This window comes from Equus caballus, chromosome 8 (genome assembly GCF_041296265.1).
Source record: "Equus caballus isolate H_3958 breed thoroughbred chromosome 8, TB-T2T, whole genome shotgun sequence".
NCBI classification, from domain to species: Eukaryota; Metazoa; Chordata; class Mammalia; order Perissodactyla; family Equidae; genus Equus; species Equus caballus.
The window spans coordinates 53,930,372-53,955,497 of record NC_091691.1 but is presented as its reverse complement, the minus strand read 5'-3'; the positions used below and the strand labels follow the sequence as shown (position 1 = coordinate 53,955,497).

The following is a 25,126-nucleotide window of genomic DNA, read 5'->3' as shown; positions in this document are numbered from 1 at the left end:
AGACTGTCCCTCAGTCATGAATGTCATCAGTTTGTTCAGCTTAAACAGATCCATCCTTCACCAACCTTTGAGTAACTAAGAATTACACAAGCCACTAAGATGTTAAAATATCTTTTCATTTTTTTTCTGGATGTAAAATCGTGCTATACACACAAGCGTTTAGTAAATATTTCAAAAAACTAGGTGGGTCTTTCAAGTAGGATGCTGCTCACAGATTGACATTTGAGCATCACTAGGAAGCTCCGCCCAGCCCCGAATCCTTCCCTCCTTCCCCAAATGCCACTGCTGTGTGGGTTTCCCCTGTAGGTCCGGACACTGGGAACAAATCCACACTGTGGTATGCAGGATCCACAGAGGGTCCCGGGTGTCAGGGGAGGGTGCTGGTGGCACGCTTCACCCTCACTTTGCTCTGATGCCTGAGTCCCTCAGAAAACATCCATTCTTTTGAAGTAATTATTTACCTTTCCACTTTAGTTTCCTTTCTTTTTCAACTCCAAACGACAATGTTAAAAAAGAACATACCTGAAGAGAGATATTTTAGTTCTATATCTACTTAGTTCTGAGCTGGAAACATGGGAAAAACAAGAATTGCAGTGAGGCCATCTGTTTCCTAGTGAAAAGACTCTGAACACTGGTCCTCCACAGGAATGAGGAGAGAGGACTGTGGAAGCGGTGGTCAAAACCTGTGTTGCTTGATAAAATCCCATAAGAATGTCTGAAATACCCATCACCCTCAGTTGAGAGCACCTACCCTAGAAGCTTCTTCATCAGTCCTGCAAATGGAGGCATCTGCCTATCAAATTTCCTTGTTTTACTGTGAATAAATGAATGAGTGAAGGAATGAATGAATGAATCCACATCCATTCCCACAGCACATGCTCTCCTAGCACCATCTGACACCAAACATCTGTTGGGCATTTACTGTAAGCTCAACTATGCTACGTATTAGGGATGCAAAGATGGATTGGCACCCTCACTCGGGGGTAGATAGAATATACCAAATATGTGAATAGACAACTTCGATATAATGTGGAAAATACGATGACAAAGGTGTGTCAGTATCCCGTAAGGGCAAGAGGAGCTTCAGGGAAGGAGCTTCAGTGCTGGTGCCTCCTGCATGGAGGATAGAAGGAGAGGAACGAGCTGGGTGGAGAAGTGAGGGAAGGGCATTCCGAGTACAGGGAACTGTCCTGTAGGAGCAGTGCAGTGTGTCTGGGCAGTGTGAAGCAACTGGTATTCTGGGGGGTGAACTGCCAAGGCGGGTGGAATGCAGCTGGAGAGGCAGCAGCCCGGATCAAGGGGGCCCTGAGGCCACACCAAGGAGTTGTGGACAGCTGGCCATGAGCCTCAAGGGAGCCCTGAGTCAGCTGTGAGTTTCAGATAAATCATTCTGGGAGTAGGGGGGAAGGTGGACTCAAGTGGCAGGGAATGAAATGAAGGAAAACGGAAGAAAGGAGATCAGAAGAAGAGAAAGGGGAAGGGTCATGGCAACAGAGAGGAAGATGAGGGGTGACTGAGACAGTAGAAGGCAAGGGGATGGGGGAAAGGAGGGAAATGCAGAGAGAGTGGGCAAGAAGAGGGAGAGGCAGGGGCCTGAGCGGAGAGATGGGTCCGTCGCAGGTCCGTCTGCCCACAGCACCCACACAACACATCACCTGCTACTCCTGCCTCTCAAATGGACACACTCTGCTTTCCCAGCAAGGAGCTGCTCTGCTTTCTTGAAACGACATGGAGATTTGCACATGTGTGAAGGTCCAGATTTTAGAAATTGACTTTGGGTCTTGAGAGGTCGAGGCTGATTTGCAGAGGAATCAGCCTGTTTGATGGTGAAAGGTACTTGGTTTCCCCATTACTGTTCTCTGAGAATGAGGGCTGCCTCCTTAACTCCCATGAAATGGGCACATTTGAGAGCAGTGCTGGCTCTCAGTGCCTGCCATTGAGCGGTTAAGTGACTGCAGACACGGGCTCCAAGAGAGTGTGTGTGCGCATGCGCATTCCCCACTAGCCGGCAAGCCTTATAGGAGTAGCGATCACGCCCGATGGTTTTACCCCCTGCACTTGGCTGTCCCTCCCACGAGAGCAAATGCTCAGGAAGTGTTTCCTGAATGAATCCTTTCTAGAGGCCACACAGCCATTAGGGACAAGTGAAGACAGAGCTACAAAGAAAGGAAATGGAAAAGAAAATCTTCCCATTTGATGAAAACATGAATTATGACTCACTATTGATCATTTCACTGGGTGAATGGACTGCAGAGAAAACCCACTTTGTTCTTCACTCCTTTGATAAAGTGGACTCCACATCTAGCAATGGCTCAATGACAAGATAAATATTTATTTTTCATTAAAGCAACTACCTGTGTTACACACAACAGACAGTATCAAACCTGGTCTATTGTATAAGAATACTTAGGAGCTGTAAAACAGTATTTCCCAATGTCTTTTATTCTTTTTGAACTTAGAAGGTTAAAATCTTACAGAATATTCTATCGAGTTCTTTACAGCAATTTCCTGTCCTGGCCTGTCCCATCTTGCAGAGGAAGCAGCTCCCTGGGACATGCTGAACCGGCTGAATACAGTGTAGGAACTCAAATAATTGAAACACACTCTGGTTGCATTACACAATGCAAAGGGAATCTGTGCCAGAAGAATGTATTTCCAAACAGCACCCCATGAGTTGGGGCTTTGTATTCTGGGGGTACCGACGCTCTCTCTTTTCCTTGGAACTGCCCATTCTCCTTCTCAGTGGGGACACCCTGGCTGCCAGGGAGAGGATCTCTGATGAAAGGGAGGAAGGCAGCAGAATAAAAACCATTCTGCTTCATTACGCAAAAGGAAAATTTCCTGAGAATCTAATTTTCTCTGGGAGAATTTTCTAAAATATTGCAAAAGAAGATTGTTTTCTGGTGGACGAGCCACGGACAGCAAGGACTCCCCTCAGCTGTCTTCCCACATAGATCGGCTTTGTCTTGGCAGCTGTGGAGGGTTTGTGTTTGACTGAGTGTGAGCCTTAAACCTTTCATAGCATCTCCTTCTACCCGATTACTTTCTTGAGCTCCTGCTCATCTGAGAGCAACAAGGCTCCCCTCCTGCAACCTCCTGCTACCCCAACAAAATTAGGGCCCAAAGCAGTGGCTCTGATTTGTAATATTCCAGCAAGAGTTAAGTCCCAGAATCCACCCATTAAAACCATTTAATGAAGCAGAGATTTAGAAGCTAATGTGTAATTCAGTTGTTCAGACAGGAGTTCTCTGAGGGCACATGTTAAAATGGAAGAAAAAGTGGAGTGTAAAATAATTCATCCTAATCACACTGGAGCCTTCTATATTTACATAGCAAGCTCTATTTAGGGTCTGGCAGGGGATGTGACATTTGGTGTCCCAGAGCCTAGTAGTGGGGAATGGGGAGACACAGATTGCCTGCTGGTAGCATCAGAGCATCAGTTTACTCACAATACATATTCCTGAGCCATCCTGGCATCGATGTGAATGTCCATTGCAACTGCAGGGAACACACCGTCCAGTATATAAGCCTTTGTTATCTCGATAGTATCCGGGGCTACAACCCTATTTTTCAAACAAAAGGTTTAGTCAATACAAAGAAAGAAAATGATTACCCAAAGCACGTGACAATTCTATCAAGCATTTACTTTTTTATCTTCTTTCCTTTAGTCTGTGTGTGGATTTCTACTTTTAAACACTAGCCAGGTCCACTTGCTTTTTTCTGTCAGGTTCTATGTTGTTCCCATGGCAAGGAGAGAATGTGTGTTTGTGCCCGAGTGGGAGACGTGAGGTGGGGAATTCAGAGAAAGGGGAAGTGTGGAGGGTGGACGTGGGTTCCTCTCCCCCTCACCCCAACTGTTTAGAGGGTGAGCGGAGGGATGGAATGGTGAAGGAACAAAGAGGATCAGGACCTCAGTCCTTAGTGGGGGAGGATCTCTAAGCAAATCCCCTCAAGTTCTGTTTGGGTAGGTACTCCCTCTCCAAACCTCGGTTTGGGCTGGTGGAGGAAGCAGTGTGGGAACGGGGTATAGGAGTCCTCATTGGGATCTACACAATATGGCAGAACTGGTGGAATCATTTCACTGCCACTCACCAGTCTATGGGCAACAGGGAGCCCAGGGGAGTCATGGCTTGCATTTTCATACAGAACTTTGCAGGGATGTTGGTTCTGACTGAACACACAAAGACCCAGCTTCATGGAATCTCCTCAGGTGTGGTCTTCTTCTCTTGTTCAATATTGCTTTCATTATTTCTATCTCCAGTATATTGTCTCTTTCCAGTGTAACACGTTAGTATTTTTCATATGGATGAAAATAATGATGGTTTTCTTTGAATGAACTGATATTTTTTAAGAAAGGATTCTAGTTAAGAATGCCCCCCAATAAAAAAAAAAGCAACTATTCTTTCGCTAGCCATTAAACATTATTTAGATTTCTGTCTTTAAAGAGAATTATGGATACTTTCTTTATTCTGGCAGAGCAAATCAGTGCACTGACTAAAATCAGATGCTGTCTGGGGCTGGCCCCGTGGCTGAGCGGTTAAGTTCGCGCACTCCGCTGCAGGCGGCCCAGTGTTTCATTGGTTCGAATCCTGGGCGCGGACATGACACTGCTCATCAAACCACGCTGAGGCAGCGTCCCACATGCCACAACTAGAAGGACCCACAACAAAGAATATACAACTATGTACCGGGGGGCTTTGGGGAGAAAAAGGAAAAAATAAAATCTTTAAAAAAAAAAAAAAAAAAAAAAAAAAATCAGATGCTGTCTTTAGTTTCTTTCACCTGTCTCCTCTATGCCTTATCTTTAAAGCATCAGGAAAAATTAACATTTCAAGATAAAAGACCATCTTTTATCTAATCCTCTTCAAACAACACATATGTCTGTAAGACTCTGAAACTACAGTGAAGGGAGACCTTGAACTGAACTGTTTATTCTCGTTCATCCATGGCCATAAATGCCTCTACCTGGTCAAGAGGGGAGAAAGAAGCCAACGTGATAAGGCTGGAGAAGGAAGCCTCATATGCTCCCCAGAGTGGACTATTCCAGTTGCTGCCAGAAGTTTCCTCCAGAATCACCAATGACTACAAATCATACACAATAGCACAACTCTAACTTCCAATATATTTTTCCCTTAAGCTATTAGAAACCATGTTTAGGCAAAAGAACACATTGCAAAAAATTAGATTACTTTATGTGTTATATGAATAGGCTTGTCTAAAAGAGAATCAAAGTATGAAAGGAATGTTCTTTAGCTGAAAGCACGACAAAGAGATGTTTGAGGGAAAGTCAGCCAATGATGGCGTAATCACATCTATGAACAAATAATTTCTACTAATAAGTGGCAAGTACCTTATAATTAGCACCATATATCACATTTCATGCTTATAAAATAATCATGTTGGCTAAGGAACAAATTACCCAAATAAATCAATATATCTGGTTCATTTATGACAACATGCCCGATGGAAGTCTTAATTAAACATGCTTTGGGGGAAGGACAGTCTATCCTGATTAAAGTTAAATCACCCATCTTAATTTCCTTTTGGTTAGAAACAGAGAAAGCAAGACTTAGGTGTCATGTGACTCTCAGAACGTTTGTCAGTTACTGAACTACAGCCATTTCCTTACCTCTATAAAGCACTCAAACTCCACATTTTACAAAAAATTCAGTTCAAGCATTCAGATTGTATTGAAGATTTACTCCAAATGAAAATGAATGCATCCTAATATATTATTTCAGTAAAGGAGTTTTGCAACTAACCATTTTTTAAGTGATAATTTTTCAGGCTAACTTTTCCAATAAACTTTCATAGAACAAATGAGAAAATTAGTTCCTATCAGGTTTCCAAGGGTTATTTCAGCAGCCAGAGGATCTCTCTTTGAGTACACATATAACATCCAGGGAGTTTAAGGAGAGAGAGAGCAGAATTTATGAGTGTTTAATGCCTGGCAAATTAAAGCATGTCTGTTAGGTATTATACAAACTTGATCTCATCACTTTTTTATAACACGGATTTCACTGATTCTCATAATTTAATTTATGGGTAATTTTTCTTCCAAGCAGAATTTGGAAGCCTACAGGCATTAGACTCTTTTGTCCTGAGGCTTGGGATACTCTCAAAAGGGCACAAAGTTTCATAGCAGATTAACAGCGCACAAGCATTTAAATTCTTAGCTCTCTCAGCATTCCCAGGTGGGCTGATGTTTATGGGGTTTGTGGTGAACAGCTCAGAAGAGCAATCTGTCAGGCACTGTAATAAACCCTGCCAGTCAACGGGATGGGGAGGCCAGCCGCCCCTCCCCTAGCCCACCCATTACTCTGTCATCACCCTAACTTAAAATGTCACAAAGCTGGGAACGCTTCCCCATCCCAAACCAAAATTCAAAAGGGACGTTACCTGGCTGGGTTTAAACTCCGAATAACTTGCTTGCAGATGGCTTTGACCGGGAGGCTGAAGAAACACTACCCTTTGCTGCTGTGAATCGTATCCCAGACACTGCCCCAGGGCTGCCCCAAAGATCCAAAGCCATCCCGCGGACCACCTCACTGCTGGGGGCATCCTGGTCCCTAGGTGTCCTGCTGGCTGCGCACAAACCTCTGCCTCTTCCTCTTATACCTGCCCTTCCTGCTCGGTGCCCAGGCCTGCCTGACTCAGGTACGGCAGGCTGTCTGCGGCAGGAGGCCCCACCTGTAAACTTCACCCATGAGTCAGCCGGTGAGAGAGCACACATAACAGTCCCACCGGGAAGCGCACCGCTCTGTAATTCCTGCGAGGTGGGGCAGGCATTACCTTCCACCCACCTCGCCCCGCAGACAGCCCTAGCGATTAGAGCAGCTGTAAATCACAGGCTGAGTCACGCGCAAAGAACACGCCCTGGGCCTGAGGGTGCTAATCCAGAGATTCCACTCTTTCCCTTGGGCTACGTGTTTAATCGGGCTGGAAAGAGATGGAGGGCAGGGAGAAGAAAAATGTCAGCCCCTGTGGACTAAATGCTATAAGACAGGGGTCCCTGGAAAACCATGGCAGGTAATATATTTGCAGGTTAAACAACTAGGAACTCTTAAGTGCAGATCACCTTGGGGGTTTCCTGCTATCAAGGGATCAGGAGATAAAACGAAGGGTGTCGTCTTAGATGCTGGGTGTACGGAACACACAGAATGACAATGCTTGCTATTTCCTAATAATTGTACTAACCATTGTGCTTCCCTCCCTATCTTCAGGAAGAGAACATATCTACAGCTTGAGATATTAAATAATTTCATTTCATGGCACTTTTAATCACCAGAGAACAAATTGAGTCAATGGGGCCTCAAATGAAGACCTGCTGTGAGCTAGAAAATTGGACTGCGATTTCCCCTCGAAGAATCAGGATATTCTTTGAACTGTAGCTCCACTGCGGGGTGGGTGGTTGGAGGGAGCCCTGGGTTAGAGAAAGGCATAAGAACCCTGGGTCAGCTACTGGGAAAGCAGTGGCTCAAATACTGGGATGCTCACTGGCGGTCTCCTTCCTACTTCTGGGAGAGTCCTGATTTCTACAACCCCCGGATCTATGGCGCTCTGGCGGCTTGCCTACGGATTTTGAGACATTTGTGATTTGTGATATTCAATACCTGGAAGTGGTCCAGGTAAGAAAGAAGCTATAGCCCAGCAGAAACTTGTGCAATGGGCAGAGTGCCCCAGAATGTGCAGTGGTGTTGAAGAGCAGCCAGGAAAGCCAGGCACAGGAGTCCCCCGGGGGAATCTTCTGTTACCAGAGAATTTCCTACCTGACATGAGTCACCAGTGTAGTCAGGGGGACAGGCACACATCTCTACATTCTGTGCTCTACGTCCACTTCCCGTGTCAGAAGCTTCCTCCAGCCCCACCCCGCTCAGAGTGAGCCGCTGCGTCTCGGTGAAATAGAGGCCGCGGAGGCGCACACCTTCCAGTCTAGACAGCACCATCATCAGCTCTTCCCGAGACACCTGGGCCCCGCTGCTGGCGTGTCTGAAGTTTCCCTACATGTGAAAACAGAGAGAGAAGGTCTGCCTTAGGCCAGCTCACTTCCAGGGCTTTCAAAGAGGCAGATGCCCAGAACAAATAAAAAAAAAAAGACAATTACGACGCATAAGAGAAAATAAAATAAGATGGGTAAGTAGAAGATAGTGGATTTACATTCAGAAGTCAGATGTCCTGGATTATTCCCAAAAAGGGAGAGTGCCACGAGAAAGGGGAAGAAAATGAAGACAGGAAATAAGGAAGAATAAAATGAAATAAAATGTCCCAGTGTTATGCTTATTTTAAAATGCACTTTTGTTTGTACAAGCACAAAGTGAGTGAGAAGGGTATAGGAGAGAAGCATATGGAAATTGAGTCATGCAGCTCAGACCATTAATTCAAGGTGTATAATTGTGACAGAAGGTACACTCTTTTCTTGCATATACACATTCATATTATTTTATTTTTATGATGGTAAAAAGCACATAACATAAAATTTACCATCTTAACCTTATCATTATTATTTTTTTTTGGTGAGGAAGATTTGCCCTCAGCTAACATCTGTGTCAATCTTCCTCTATTTTGTATGTGGGACACTGCCAAAGTATGACTTGATGAGCGGGATGTAGGTTTGCACCTGGGATCTGAACCTGTGAACCCTGGGCTGCTGCAGCAGAGCGTGAGAACTTAACCACAACGTCGCTGGGCCAGTGCCTTAACCATTTTAAGTGCACAGTACAATGGTGATAGCCATATGCCCAGTGTTGTGCAACAGATCTCCAGAGCTTCATCATCTTGTAAAATTGATACTCTGAACCTATTAAGCAATAACTCCCATTTCCTCCTCCTCCAAGCCCTTGGCAACCACCATTCTACTTTCTTTCTCCATGAATTTGAGTACTTTAAATACCTCATATAAGTGGAATCATGTGGTATTTGTCTTCTAGTGACTTCCTTATTTCCCTTAGTATAATGTTCTCAAGTTTCATTCACATTCTAGCATGTGACAGGATTTCTTTTTTTTTTTTTTTTTTACTTTTTATTAAGATTATGATAGTTTACAACCTTGTGAAATTTCAGTTGTGCATTATTGTTTGTCACTCGTGTTGTAGGTGCACCACTTCAGTCTTTGTGCCCACCCCCCACTCCCCCCCTCTTCCCCTGGTAGCCACTAATCTGTTCTCTTTGTCCATGTGTTTAACTTCTATATATGAGTGGAGTCATACAGAGATTGTCTTTCTCTATCTGGCTTATTTCACTTAACATAATACCCTCAAGGTCCATCCATGTTGTTGTGAATGGGACGATTGTATCCTTTTTTATGGCTGAGTAATATTCCATTGTATATATATACCACATCTTCTTTATCCAGTCATCAGTTGATGGGCACTTTGGTTGCTTCCACGTCTTGGCTATTGTAAATAATGCTGCAATGAACATAGGGGTGCATGGGACTTTTGGAATTGCTGATTTCAAGGTCTTTGGATAGATACTCAGTAGTGGGATGGCTGGGTAGGATATCTTTCTTTTTTAAGGCCGAATAATATTTCAATGTATGTATATGCCACATTTTCTTTATGCATTCATCTGTTGATAGACATCTCAGTTGCTTCCACCTCTTATCTATTGTGAATAATGCTGCAATGAACATGGGTGTGCAAATGTCTCTTCAAAATCCTGTTTTCAATTCTTTTGGATATACACCCAGAAGTGGGATGGCTGGATCATATGGCAATTCTATTTTTAATTTTTTGAGGAGCCTCAATACTGTTTTCCACAATGGCTGCACCATTTACAGTTTCACCAATAGTGCACAAGTGTTCCAATTTCTGCATACCCTCACTGACACTTGTTTTCTGTTTTTCTTTTTTTCTAAATAGTAGCATCCAAATGAGTGTGAGGTGATATTTCACTGTGGCTGTGATTTGCATTTCTCTAATGACTAGTGATGTTGGGCATCTTTTCATGTAAAGGCCTGCACTTTTAACCTTTTATATTCTGTTGCCTCCTTCGAACTCAGTTTCCACGTCTCTTAAATGGGCATACTACTACTTAATCTCAGGACTATCATGAGGATTAAAGTATATGAAATGATATAATGTATATAAAGTGTTCGGCATAGTGCCTAGCATGTAGCAGACATTCAATAAATGGTAGCTATTATTATTAACATATAAACATAATACTTCTACAATTTTAACTTATATTTTTAACAGCTTGAGGTATGATTTACATACAATGGTATTCTCTCATTTTAAGTGTACAATTTTTAGTAAATCTATAAAAGTATACAACCATTACCACAATGTAATTTTAGAGCATTTTCATTCCCCCAAAAAGAACCCTTGTGCCCATGGTAGTTACTCCCAATCCAACTGCCAGCCCCCAGCAAACACTACTCTACATTGTGTCTCTATGGATTTTTCCATGCTGGACAATTTGTATAAATACCAACTTGATTTCAGCAGTATACAAAAACTTTGCTTCTATTCACTTCCTTTCCTCCCTTGTTCCTTTGTGTCATACAAATTACATCTTTATACATTGTATGACCATCAACTCACATTTATAATTATGCTCTTATGCAGTTGTCTTTTAAGTCAGACAGAAAAAAAAAAAAAAGAGTTACAAACAAAAGATACATTTATACTGCCTGTTATATTAACCTATGTAGTTACCAAACCAGTGTTCTTCGTATGTGATGTGGATTGAAGGTACTGTCTATAGTGTCCTTTCATTTCAGTCTGAAGGATTCCCTTTAGCATTTCTTGTAAGAAAGGTTGGCCAGTGATGAATTCTCTGTTTTGTTAAGAATGGAATGTCTTCATTTCTCCTTCATTTTTGAAAGACATTTTGCTCGACATATAATTCTTTGTTGATGGTGTGTTTCTTTCAGTATGTTGAAAACATCATTGCACTGCCTTCTGACTTCCATGGTTTCTGGTGAAAAATCAGCTGTTACTCTTATTGAGGACTCCTTGTATGTGAAGTGCTTCTCTTGTGTTGCTTTCAAGACTCTCTTTGTCTTTGAGAATGTTTACTACGATGTCTTTGTGTGTGGGTCTCGTGTATTTATCCTACTTGGACTTTGTTGAGCTTGGATGTGTAGATTAATGATTTTCATCAAATTTTGGAAGGTTTTAGCCATTATTTCTTCAAATATTTTTTCTTCCCCTTTCTCTCTCTCTTGTCCTTCTGGCACTCCAATTATGCACATGTTGTTACATTTGACTGTGACCCATATCTTTCAGAGTCTGTTTGTTTTTCCTCATTTTTTTTTCTTTCTTTTTCTCAGACTGGATAATCTCAATTGACCTTCTTCAAGTTAGCTGATTCTTTCTTCTGCCTGCTCAAATCTGTTGTTGAGCCCTTATCTTAGTTAGCTTAGGCTGCCATAACAAAATACTATAAACTTAACATAGGCTTAAACAACAGAAATTTCTTTTCTTGGTTCTGGAGGCTAGAAATCCCAGATCAAGATGCCAGGCAAGGGGCCAGCCTGGTGGTGCAGCAGTTAAGTTTGCATGTTCCACTTTGGCAGCCTGGGGTTCGCTGGTTCAGATCCCGGGTATGGACCTACACACCGCTTGTCAAGCCATGCTGTGGCAGGCATCCCACATGTAAAGTCGAGGAAGATGGGCATAGATGTTAGGTCAGGGCCAGTCTTCCTCAGCAAAAATGCAGAGGAGGATTGGTGGCACATGTTAGCTCAAGGCTAATCTTCCTCAAAAAAAAAAAAGATGCCAGTCAATTTGGTTCCTAGTCAGAACTCTCTTCCTGACTTGCAGTTGGTTGCCTTCTCACCGTGTCCTCACAGGGAGCACAGAGACAGTGAGCTTTCTGGTGTCTCCTCTTATACTGACACTAATCTTATCAGACCACAGCTTCACCTTTAAGATCTCATTTAACCTTAATTAGTTCTTAACTCCAAATACAGCCACAATGGGGGCCAGGGGTTCAACGTATGAATTTGGAGGGGAAATAATTCAGTCCAAAGAAGCCCTTCTAGTGGATTCTTCATTTCAGTTATTGCACTTTTCAACTCTAGAATTTCTATTTGATTCTTTTATATATTTTATATTTCTTTATTGGTATTTCCTATTTGCTGAGACACTGTTCTCATATTTTCCTTTAGTTCTTTAGACATGGTGTCCTTTAGATCTCTGACATATTTAAAATGTTGATTTAAAGTCTTTTTCTAGTAAGTCTAAGTTCTGGGCTTCGTCAGGGACAGTTTCTATTTATTGCTTTGTTCCCCCTGTGCATGGACTATACTTTCTTGTTTCTCTGCATGTCTCATAACTTTTTGGTTGAAAATTGAATATTTAAAACAATATAATGTGGCAACTCAGGAAACCATAGTCTTCCCCTCCCCAGGATTTGTTGCCACTGCTGTTTATTATTGTTGCTTGTGTCTTTGTTGTGACTTTCCTGAGCTAACTCTGTAAAGTCTGTATTCTTTGTCATGTGTGGCCACTAAAGTCTCTGCTTGGTTAGCTTTGTGGTCAGCTAATGATTAGACAGAGATTTCGTTAAATGCCTGGAACCAAAAAGTCTCCTAGTCTTTGCAAAAGTGCTCTGTGTGCATGACGGGGGACCCCTCAACACTCAGCTGGGCAGCTGACAACTCTGCTTTGGCCTTCACTTTCTGCTTGCAGAGAGCCTCAAGGTCAGCCAGAGGTGAGGGCTTAAGGCCTTCTCAGGGCTTTCTGGAGCATGCGAACGGCCCTGAGTATGCATGGCCTTCTACATTCCCAGGATTGTGCTGGAGCTCTTCAAAGCTTCTATGGACATCTCATCCCCCCAGCTTTTTATTTTAAGTTTTATGATTAGCCTCTTGTTTGACCAACTGTTGTCCACTATTTCAGGCAGCCAAGAAGTTAAACAATTTCCTCTAAATGTTTTCAACAACACCCTCAGGAAAAAGGTTTTTCATACTGGGAGAGTTCCGACTCCAGTCAAACGAAGACCGCCTTGGAAGTGGCATCTTCCAGAAAACCTCCAGACAGGTCAAATCATGACAGTTCTCTGTGAATGAGTCTTTGAGAAGCTCTAATCCCACTCTTTCCCTTCAAGTGGCTGCCAACCTGCTGGCTTTCACTTTGACTGTAGGCTGTTGATTTTCAAGGCTACTATGGAGCTGGAAAAGATGATGGAAATAGAGCAAGTTGACTATCACAAAGCTTGATGTTCTTACTAAGATTCAGCCATTTTTCTTGAATAAATGCTTTCCAGATTGCTGCAAGCCTTTGGTTAATTCCAAGAGTTATGAAATAGTTGTTTCTGACCATTTTCGCCAGTTTTCTATTGCTTTTATGGAAGAGAGAATTTTTGAAGGTTCTTACTCAGCCATTTTTGCTGGTGTCACCCCTCTCATATAAACAGAATCACACAGTATGTGATCTTTTGTGATGCTTCTTTTGTTCAGTGTAATGGTTTTGAGATTCATCCATGTTGTGGTAGGTATCAACACTTTGTTTCATTTATTGCCAAATAGGACTCCATTGTATGGATGGAATACACAGAATATATAGAAACCAGTATAGAAATCTTAAAATGTATTTGTGAGTTCAGGGTACTTGAAAAAGTATCACCTTGAGATATTGGACAGATTGAATAATAGAAATTGAATACTATTTTAAAGGAATTGTCATAACGAAGTAAATGCAATACGATGTTTTCTAACTTGATCAGCTTTCCTTTATTTATCTATGTTATTCTTATTTATTTTGGTGTTAGATGTTTTTGTGGCTTTTCTATCCATTCATCCCAAGCATTTGTCAGCCACTCAAGGAGGCTTGAGGACGAGAGGGAGCTACATCGTAGCATTTACAAGCTCAGAGGGTCATGAGACAAGGATAATTAACTGTAAAACAGGAGAGAGACTACTAAGTGCCATAAAGATAGTACAGACCAGGCCCTGTGAGGATGAACTCTGTATATTTTAAATTTATATATATAAACTATATTTGTATAAATATAATTAATATTTTAAATCATAAGTCAAAATCACAATTGCTTGAAAGCCCCGTCACAGAACAAAAGGATCATCAAGAACCATTTTCTGTATGCTATCCCTTTACCTCCACCACCTGCACTCGCCCGTGATACAGCCGGTCTGGCCGTGGGTTATTTGGCTCCTCATAGATGATGGACATGTGGTAACCCTGTTTAAAGGAAAGCATGATGTGTTAGTGCCTTGATTGGGATGTTGTGAGGTTTATAACTGATCTAAGAACAAATTTCTATGGATCTGCATTACATGAAATGTCTGATTCTAAAAACTAGTCATGAAATGAACTGACAAACGGATTAGTGATGTGGAAACAGAATCCCTTATACAGTGCATTTTAACAAATAGGATACACCAGGAAAATCCTCTTGACTGAAAGTGGCTAAAAAGATGGGAAAGTTAAAAACAAACAAACAAACAACATGCTTTGCAGTCAATGCATGAGGTGCTGTTTGCATCACTGCCTGTAGGACCAGACTGTGGTAGCAGGAAAGTGCTTTGGTGGGTGGGCTGGTGAGGAGGGTGGGCAGGGCAGAAGGGTTGGCAGGGTCGGCTGTGCAGCTTGCAGAGCCAGGGAGCCACAGAGCTGGCACGTGGAGGAGGAATTGGCCACGCAGCCTACACCCTGCAGGATCCAGCCTCACTCACTCTCAGCCTCTGCACTTCCTTCCCCACTACAGTGGCTCTTGAGGGACTCCTAACAGGGCATAAGGAGAAGGTCAGCACCCACCATCAGCATCCCCACCCCAAACCCCACACGAAAGCCCCAGCTTTTCTGTTGTAGCGCCAAACCCAAAAGGTTCCGTTTCATTAGGGTGGTGTTTCAGAAAGAAGAGCATTATCTGCGATCACAAATCACTGAAAAGCTTAATCCAAGAAACATGCCTCATAGGCTCTTAATTACAGTGGTGTGGAACAAAGCGGCAGAGTAAATGTTTCAAGAGCCGAAATTATTTTCCATCTTTGAAGGTAAGATTAAGAAAAAATTTTGGTTCTCGCTTCTCTGTGAATTCCAACAGTTGGTGTAATAAACTCTTTGGCAGTAAAATATAGGCATGCTAGTGGCCTGAGCTTGAGACGCCCTGCTAAAATAATGAAACTGAAATACAGCATTGCCACGACAAAATTTTTATTGTACAGCTAGTTTTCCTTAGACTGTAACTCTAAACTCTTTGGTGCTTCATTTTCAAGAAGTTTTGCAAACGTTCCTTTGAGGTTTTAAAACAACAGCTCGATAGATTTGGGTGCTAATAAAAACAAAAAGCCACACAGCAGTGGCTGAACACAAAAACCCACCAGAACGTGAGGCCCTCAGCTGTGACAAGATCTGTGTGTGAGACTTGCTAGTCCCTATTTTACAGTGAAGGACACAAGAAAACTCTTCAGGAAGCTGTAATTGCATTGCATTAATCACAGCACACAAACCAGAAACAGAGTCAAACTCAGATGATGACACCCCAGTCTATGTTCAAGGCTCTATGCCCTACATTGTAGGGGACTCAGTGCAGGATGTGACATTGCCTGTGCTCCCAAGGAATTTTCTAGATTGTAGTTCTGGATTGTGTGGTTGGCACAGTGTGTGACGTCACTTTTCTTCTCAAAAACCCAAAGTGGCTCCTCACTGTCTACATCAGTCCAAATTCCTTATAATAGCAGTAAACCTCCTCCTTCCTACCCTTCCAGGTTTGTTTTCAGTGACCTGGCACACACTGATAATATAGCCAAGTTGGACTGGTCGCCCTTTGAGCCCTGCCCCTCTGCCTCTGTTCACCTTAGTCTCTGCCTCTGGAAGGGTGCTTCTTCTCTCATGCCCAGGCTTAAAAGCCTGGCTCAAAACTAACCTTTTCCATGAAACCTTCTGAGGGCCTCTCACCTGCGTAAGGCCCCACTTGGACCCCAGTTTCACAGTCTCGTTTGGACTTCGCCTCAGATGCTTACTGTTCAGTGGATTGTAGCTATTTGTATATTTCTCTCTTCTCCCCTCTTAGATTACTCTTTTTTTTGAGGACAGGGATCACCTGTCCTTTATGAGCCCGGCAATGTGGCCGTGCAAACAGGAAGGGCTCAAAAAACATTTGTGAGACTAAACTGAATGATAGAGACATAAAAGAAAGTTTAACATGAGGTAGTAACTTATGAGATGCAAGGGTGAGATACAGTTAAGTACTTTGGGAAGGGAGAAAAGAGAAACCATTTGGGGCTGGGACAGTCAGGGGCAGAGGATCCTGAGGAGGTGCGACACGCTATCAACTTTCCTTTTAGTTTCTATGAAAAATTGGAAATGATTTAATGCAAACTCTGCGTAGGCCTCTTATCAAGATGTCCTAAAGTTGGATCAGCGCCAACAGCAACTGCCACTTCCTGCCACTTGGGTCGTGTTCTGATACCTACAGTAAGCTGCACATCTGGCTTCTTTTCCAGAAGAACCATGTCACCAGGTAGGCCAAAGGACTTGATTTGGTAAGTGAGGAAGCCACCATATGAGGAAACCTAAAATTGAAACAATAGGATCAACAGCACAAGCATTTACAGAGACTATGGCAGTATTAAACCACACAAAAAGTACATAGGCACATAAGATTTGGAAAGATACACAGTCAACCTGTTAACAGTGGTCATCTCTAGAGAATGGAATTGAAAATAGTATTTTAACTTTCTACTCTATAACATTTTATATCAATTAAAATGTTTAGCATGAACATGACTGAGTTTTACATGCAAGAAGAAACTTCTATTAAAAAGAAAAATAACAGTCACAGAGAAAAAGATATCTCTTTAATCTAGATGACTACTAAATTCAAATGTTCATTTAATTCCTAGCTATTCTAAGAAATCTAGGGCATTGGTTCCTTATTTATCTGACACAATTGATTAATATCTCACAAAACGAACCTCTAAAAGTAAATTTTCAAAAAAACTTCCCCTGAGAGCAGATGGTGACTATTATGCGTTCTCCTGGGTACATAAGCCATCTCTGATTACTCCATTAGGTAGACAGACCTTCTCTCAGTGCTTCGTAAATAGCATGATGGAGGCGGAGATGTGGAGGTGAGTGATCAAGGTTTCCTGACAGCAACTTCACCTCTGGTCCTGATACCCACCACCCTTAAAGTAAAAACGAATCAAGAAGGAAGGAGTAACCGGGGGATGGAAGTCAGAGGTAACATCACCTCAGCGCAGGCAGCGCAAAGTACCCCTACTGGAGAATGCAGATAACTCAGAGCCGGGGAGAAAGAGCAGCACTGCCGGGCTCCCAACCCACTGAAGTTCCTCCCTAGAAGCTACAACCTGAAAAAGCTTCACATTATGACCTTAGAGTCTGGAAGAATTCCAAGCAACATCTTGAGTCATCTTACTGAGATTACGTATTGCCTTTTTGACGGGCTGAGGTGGTTTTAAAAATATGTCCATAAATTCTTTGATACGCTGGCCTGCAAGAGATGGAGCTTAATTCCCCTCCCCAAGGGTGGGCTGAGACTTTGCGACTGGCTTCTAATGAACAGAAAATGGCAGAAGTGGGGGTATATCATTTCTGAAATCAGGTTATAAAAAGATTGCAGCTTCTCTCTTGAGTTTTTCAGTCTCTCTTTATCTGTCTATCTATCAGTCATCTATCTACCTATCTATCTCTATCTCTGTCAGTTCTTTAGAGGAAGCCAGCTGCCATGTCATGAGGACCCTCAGGTAGCCATGGAGGGCCTCATGTAATGCAGAACTGATGCCTCTGGCCAACAGCCAGCAAGGAACAGAGGCCTGCTGACAACCATGGGGGTGAGCCTGGAGGTGCATCCTCCAGTCCCAGATGGCCATAGCCCTGGCTGACCGCTTGACTGAAACCTCATGAGAGACCCTGAGCCACTCACTCCTAGATTCCTGATCCACGGAAACTGTGCAAGATAATAACTGTTGGCTGCTTTAAGCTGCAAAGTTTGGGGGCAATTTGTTACCCAGTAATAGAGAACCAGTACCTGGGCTCACCATGTGGAGGTGAGCAGAGTACCACGTGTGGGAGAAGTGGGGTTACATGAAAGAAGCAACGTTCCCCACACTGGAAGGTCAAAACCCATAGTGCTCTAAGCAGAAGACAGAATTAGAGACCTCAGGCAGACAAGGCCCTCTTATTCAGTCATTCTAAAGGTGAGAATATGGTATCACCTGAGCCCGACCCTGTGAAACCCACCCCTTCTCAAAAGCTCTGCCCTATGCCCCTAGGTGCATATGTCACCTGACGATGTTTCTGCAGGGGCCCACACTCCTGTCCTCGTAAATGAGTGTGGCCGGCCAGGCTCTGGAATAACAATTTATGCAGCAAAGGAAGAGCAACTAGTTTCTAAGCTCCCTGAGGAGGATCTAACTAACCACACATGATTCTGCTAATGAAATCGGAGCACTGCTGGATCCTGCACTTCTTTTAATAAGCTCATGAGTCACTTTTCAGCTTTTGTTTTCCTGACAAGGAGCCTTTCTTCTGCTTAACAACAAAGAATTCTCAGCATTGGCATTTAAAAGCAGACGTGTCCTATTTGAAAGAGATATTATTTAAATGGTTATTTCCCTAGAAGAAAATTCTTCGTCATTAAGTAAAAATCGAGAAAAACATGGTTCATGGCTTCGTTTGCTGGTGAGCTAACGCGTGGTGTACCTGAGGCTCGGACATTCTCAGCCCTCCAAGCAGGAGGCAGCATCTCTTCTGCATTTGTAGTTAACCTAATTTCTTCAGTTTTAGTAACCTGAACTTTCTGATGCTTCCTTCCAGACACCCAGTAAACAATGCTCACACAGGGATGGAGGAGGCACAGTGAGGGTTCGGAGGAACAAAGGGACATCGTTACCTTGTCCCCCAGGTAGGAAAGAGGTGCGACCCAGGACGCACTGTGAACTGTTGAGGGCAGCTCCTGGAGGTCAGCAACCACACTGCTGCTGCCCGGGTTGAAGGAGACAGGGATGTCTGCTCTGTCGGCCGTCTCCAGGCGCCAGCCCCTCATATCCACAAACTGCAACACAGAAGCAAGGGATGGAAACGTGTGCCTGTGGCTCCTCTGGCAATGGCTGAATTATGCAGAATAGAAAGACCCATGGGGTGGCCATCATCCTTCAAAGGCTCCCTTTATGTGTCTCCTCTTGCGCTTGCCCTCAGACTCCCATGACAGAGCCCTCACCTGCTGCTGCCCCCGTCTGACCCATTGCAACCAGGAATTCTCGGGGGGCAGAGACCAACGTATGTGGGATTTATCTTTGGATCCCAGTGCACATCCTGGTTCCTGACACTTAGTAGGCATTAGAATAAGTGTTCGAATAGTGCATAAATAAATGTATGAATAATAACTAGGACTGTAGGCACATTTTAATGGTGAGCTTCTTATAGAACAAATATGATGTGGAATACAGTGGCCTGCTATCTTTTTCTCTAAATGGAGAATCATAATTAAATATTTCCCTGGTCATAAAGGAAGTCAGGAGTTAAATTATGACAAGGCACAGGTCAGGAATAATGCTTCTGGGTTCCCTTGGGGTAAGCAGAGGAGACCTCAGAGTGGATTAACAAAGTATTTTTTTCCAATTACAAGCCTGAGCTCATTTCAGGAGGCAGGCAGTAAATATATAGAATAATCTTTCTTTGACTACTTCTTGGACATAAGACATTACTCACACAAAGAAAGCAAGTATGAGACACCTGGCTCATGGCATAATGAAGGCAACGAAGTTTCAGTTTCATGGAATTAATTTAAAAGGCGCCAAAAAAAAAGACGTGGTAAAATAGGTGAGAAGGAAAGTAAAACAGGAAGACGACAAGCAGCTAAGAAGAAACAAGTGGGAAGAACGAGAAACTCCGTTTATTACTGAGTGTTCGTGGAGCTTCTCTATAATGTTCCAGATCCTGCTCTAGGCCCTGGGAATGTGTCGAGGAGCTTCCATGCTAGTGTGGAGGAAGGCAGATTATAAACAAATTTTAGCACTAAATGTATAACACGTCACGGAGTGATAAATGCTGTTAAGCACACTGCACAAAGAAGGGGAGGGCACAGACAGTGTAGGGAGTGGGGAAGTAGGGTCCCTCTGAGCACTGGACCTTGAGCAGAGACCTGACAAACTGAGGGACTGAGCATGAGGACATCTGTGGAAGGAATGAGCAGGCTGAGGAACACACGAAAAATCCACAACCCTCATGTTTCATGCCAATTCATTTCTTCTTCATTTGGAAATAATAAATAAATCCAAAAAGACTCTAATTCCTTGCATACCTTTGCTCTTCTTTTATGTGTACTGTGACAATGATTATTTACTCCAAAACAGAAGCAGCTGGTACAGCCCTTGGGATTTGCTGGGTCCAAGTAGAATGATCCTTCTCGACACACATTACATTCTGTACCTTCCACATTTTCCTGTTGCAGGAAAACCCAAATCAAGGGATCATTTCTTCAAAGGTTCCCTGATTGCAGTTAGCCACTTGTACAAATTAAATACCAGTAGAAGATGTGAGAACATGGATGCTAACAAAACATTAAGATACAAAATTGTTAAGCTTTTATACCACATTAATTGTTTAAACTTTTATACCACACACCAATAGAAGAGAGAATTTCCTAAATTTTGTAAATTGCCTCTTGGCATCTTGAAGGCAGGAATTAACACCAGAAGGATTCACAATACAGGGGAACCAATTCATCCCACTTACTGCTACCTCAAAACATCTGTGACGACTTGGGAGCTCCCCTACAAGCTGGTAGAACCCCTTGGAGCAGAGGTCATTAACCTGGGGTCCATGGGCCAGGAATAGGCTTCAGAAGAAGCTATGAACAGGAGTTTTGTTTCTGAAATTGCAGACAAAAGTTTGTGTTGATTTTTCTGGAGAGGGTCTGTACCTATCATCAGATTCTTAAGGAGGTCTGCAGCCCCTCCAAAGGATGAGAGGGTGGAAGGGGTCTTCTCTTCTAACTAGTTCTATCAAGTGAGAATGACTATAAAATGCTACACACATTGTGGAAATCTATTACGGGTCATCCCATTTCCCACATATTTCTATATGTTGACTCAATATGAAGAAGTTCCATACTGCAGCAGCTGACATCCCTGGCATTGCACATTCTGTCTTACCTTGCAGAGGCAAGCCCCGGTCCCAGGGTCACAGACTGCTGGCTCAGTCCCATCTCTGTTGCAGTGGCAGGGAATGCACTCGGGGAAGTGGTAAAACCCGGAGGCACATCGGTCACATTGCCGCCCTGTGATCCTGGGCTTGCATCTGTACCCAGAGCAAAGGAAGCAAAAGTTATCATCTCTCTACGCACAGCTCTACAAGTCCAGCTACCCTGCACAGAGCAGTTGCTGTAACAGACCAGTTAAATAGACACAGTGCCTGCCCACAGGGTGCTTATAGTCCCAGGCAGGATGCAGAGAAGCAGATAAAAGGCACTTACACAAAGCAGGTCAAGATGACCATCATCTTGATGATGAAGGGTGTCAAAAGGAACCAAGTTCCAGATATAAAATAAGTAGGTCATGGGGATGTAATATACAGCCTGGTGACTATAGTTAATAATACTATCTTATATATTTGAAAGTTGCTAAGAAAGATTTATTAAAAATTCTCATCATGAGGAAAAATATTTTGTAACTATGTACAGTGATGATGTTAACTAAACCTATTGTATAATCATCTCACACATATACAAATATCAAATTACTGTGTTGTACAACTGAAACTAATATGACGTTATCTGTCAATTATACCTCAATTCAAACAAAGAGATGACCATCATGGACAGTGCATCCTGAGGGGCAGGCTCAGTGCGAGGCTCTGGGGGATGAGGACAGACATGGCCCCTGAGAACGAAGAGCTCCCATAGATAAGTGTTGAGGTAGAAATGTGAACAATATACACACAGGGTCTAAGGGGGTGGTGGTGAGAGGAGCAGCAGCTGACCCAGCATCCCTGGGGGAGGTGATGCTTAAGCTGGACCTAAAATGTCAAGTATTGTGGGCTAGGAGGTGGGATGGGTGTTCCAGACACAAGGCACAGAGGGGAAACCACCTAGTGAACGCAGGGAATACAAGTGTGCTGCTGCTGGGGCAGACGTACAAGCAGGGGCTGCTGAATCACGAGCCTAAAGAGGTAGGCAGGAGCCAGCTCATGTGGATGGAAGTGCTGGGCACTGTGACAATGTCTGTGGCAGTGGACACAGAGGCCCGCGCCCTGAAGGCGGACTGGCTGGAGTTCTAGGCCCAGCTCTCACGCTCATTAGATCTATTATCTTAGCAAGTTATTGAACTTCTCAAGCCTTCTTTTTCTCATCTGTAGGGAGGGGAAATGATAGCTGCTGCCTCCAAGGACTGCTGTGGAGACAGATGAAGAAGTGCCAGGGACAGGGCAAGCCCTCAAACAAGGTATTGTCATTTTGAAAAGCTTTTAAAGAGGAAAGCGTGTGGTTGGATGTGTGTGAAGGTGAGCCGAGCAGGTCAATTCTGCAGCCAGCTGTTGAGTCAGGAGGGAGATGAGGGGGCTGAATCGGGCAGAGGTATTTGGAATGAAGAGGAGGAATAGGGACCAAAACTATTTTGGGGTGAGGTTGCTGGGACTTGTAATGCTCTGGATGAAAGGGATAGAAGGAAGAGAAGGCAAGGAAGAATCCCAGTTGTCCAGCTCAAGTGACAGAGTGGATTCTGGGGCCTCATGTAAAGCTGGGAATGAAGGCACAGGGTAGGTAGGGAGGGAGACAATGGGCAGACCTGGTGGGAGTCCAGTGGGCAATCGCCTGTATGGCCTAGGCGCTGAGGAAGATTCCAGGGGGGAGCTCTGAGCCATCAGCAGGTACATGTACCTGAAGCACAAGAGTGGATGAGAAAACACAAAAGGCTGATGGAGTGAGAAGAGCAGTGGGCTGCCAGCAGAACCCAGAAGCCCAACATCCAAGGGGAGGGAGGAGAGGAAGAGGAAGTGGGTGCCAGCTTCCGTAGCTCAGTCACGGAGCTCCACAGCTGAAGTCTGGTGGGTTCCACACACTGATCCTTTTTTGTGGCTCTAAAGAAAGCATTAGGAAGTGTGCTTTTTGTTGGCATAGAGGGAGTACAATACTTCATTAACTTGCTGTCAAATGTAAGTTATCAACTATCTCTTCATACCTATTAAAATATCTTACCCCAGTGACCATGCAAGAAAGATAAACTTTATATCCCAGTAAGCTGGCCTTTGGTAAATATCTGCCCATAACCAGATAAAGGATTTTGTACTTGACTGAGAACACAAACTTGTGACCAGGTGGCCTAGGTTTAAATCCCATCTCTACCACTTACTGGATGTAGAAAACTGAGTAAGTTACTCTCTTTACAACTGAGTCTCCTCTTCCGTAAAAATGAAGATCATAATACTACTTCACAGGATTGTTGTGAGAATGAAATAAAATAATAAATGTTTAAACTTTAGAACAGTGCCATGCACACGTTGGCTAAGGGGAGCAGATGGGTGTCCCTTTATCCCACTGCCCACACCTAAAAAGGTAAAATCAGTTTCACCTGCAAGGCCTGCTGACAAGTCAAATGTTATTTCAGCTCTTCCCAGCCCCACCCCCCTCATCTTCCTCCCTACCTGAGATCTGCAGAAATTATTTTTGTAAAGAAGAAAATATTCTCCAAAGAACACCTGCAGCACTGCAGATGGAGAGGGTAAATGCTCTGCTTGGAGCGATCACTCTAGTGCAGTGGCTTGTATACTCTGCGGGGGGGTCTGGGACCCTTCTAGGAAGCTGGATAAACTGTGGGCTATCTTCTGAGAAAAGTACTTCCCACCTACCCACAGATAACATTCTCTCTCTCTCCCTCTTTTGCTCTCTCTCTCTCACGCGCACGTGTGTACATACACACACACTCTTGTTTACACATGAAATTTTGCATTCACTATCAGAGGGTTCCTGGGCACAGATTAACAACACCTACTCTCTTCTTGTGAATCTCAGACTAGAAGCAATCAGACAGTCTGGCAAAAGAAATGACTGTTCCCAGAGGATTCCCTATTTCTGGAGGGAGCAGTGAGTGTGGAGCACAAGAATGTGGGCTGTCTAGAGATGGGAAAGAAGAGAGTACAGATAACCCTTCCAAATAACATCATGAGGAAGAGGAAGCTTAGATAAGAAGAGGAACTTTGGCGATGAGCTGACTTAGACTGGGGTGGACTCTACTCCTCTCACCTGGAAGGGAGGAAAGGGCGCTGTGCATGGACAATGTTGTTGTTGTCACAAAGTGTCAGCTGGGAAGCTTGGCATCCCAAGGTCCAGGACAGTTCTTTTAGCAAACATCCCAGGCATTAATTGCATGCTGGAGTCAAACAAGCAACTGAGATATTGAACGTCATTGATGGACATTGCTGGACAAAGCTGAGAGTGGCCTGGACCTGGGCCTTGAAGGTGAGGACAGGCAGATGGGAGCCTACGTTTTATATTTTCACGTCATTGGAAAAGAAGGAACAGGAGTATTTTGCAGGGAGGGCAGTTGTGGAAGCTGCTCCTTGAGACAAGGAGAAATGGAAGCACAATCATTACTTGTCTGCCTCTTTATTTCAGAACACATGTGAGATGATGTGGTGGAGAAGACAGGCGGGCTGAGAGGATATGACCAATCAGTAATATAAGATAAAGCTCTGGGCTGCGATTAGCATGTAAGTAGCAACTGAGAGCATAGGAGTGGATGAGAAAAATCAAAAAGCTGTGCAGAGTGATAACAGTACTGGCCTGTGAGCTAAAAACTCTGAGAAGCCCAGTTGGGACTGATAGACAAGGGTTAACCAAAACATGGAGAATATAATGTCTAGATTCCTGAGTAATGCAATGCTTAGAGCATTGAGCATATGAAACCTGTGCAAAAACAACCAACCGAAGGAGTTTTTGGTGGTGCTATGACAACAGAGAATAAAAAGGAAACTTCCTTTTCAAAGTCTGGCTGAACATCTTTTAAAAACAACCTGAAGTCACCCTGACCTTGGCACACTTCTCCAGGGAGATGCTCTGCTACTCAAAGAGCTGCCCTCGCTGCAAAAGCAAGAGGTTCCAGCAGATGCTGCCTGGAGGTGCAGAACGGCAGCACCGGGGATGCAGGTCATGTGAAGTCATCTCTGATGCAGTGGGCTCATGGCCAAATGTTATGCAA

The 25,126-nt window shown here is 43.6% G+C and overlaps 1 protein-coding gene across 5 annotated transcripts in view; it reads right to left on the bottom strand.

The window, feature by feature from the left end:
• Positions 1–25,126, bottom strand: part of LAMA3 (laminin subunit alpha 3) — a 258,555-nt gene that overhangs the window by 70,223 nt on the left and 163,206 nt on the right. For 4 of the 5 annotated variants that reach the window (XM_023647570.2, XM_070220837.1, XM_070220838.1 and 1 more), the window contains 7 exons: positions 21,089–21,233; positions 20,236–20,376; positions 18,826–18,987; positions 16,385–16,483; positions 14,064–14,147; positions 7,770–8,000; positions 3,450–3,563 (listed from right to left, as the gene is read on the bottom strand). In XM_023647570.2, coding sequence (XP_023503338.2) covers positions 3,450–3,563; positions 7,770–8,000; positions 14,064–14,147; positions 16,385–16,483; positions 18,826–18,987; positions 20,236–20,376; positions 21,089–21,233 — 976 coding nt within the window. Of the gene's footprint in view, positions 1–3,449; positions 3,564–6,399; positions 6,871–7,769; positions 8,001–14,063; positions 14,148–16,384; positions 16,484–18,825; positions 18,988–20,235; positions 20,377–21,088; positions 21,234–25,126 lie in introns of those variants that run through there. The other variant, XM_023647568.2, reaches the window with a different exon arrangement.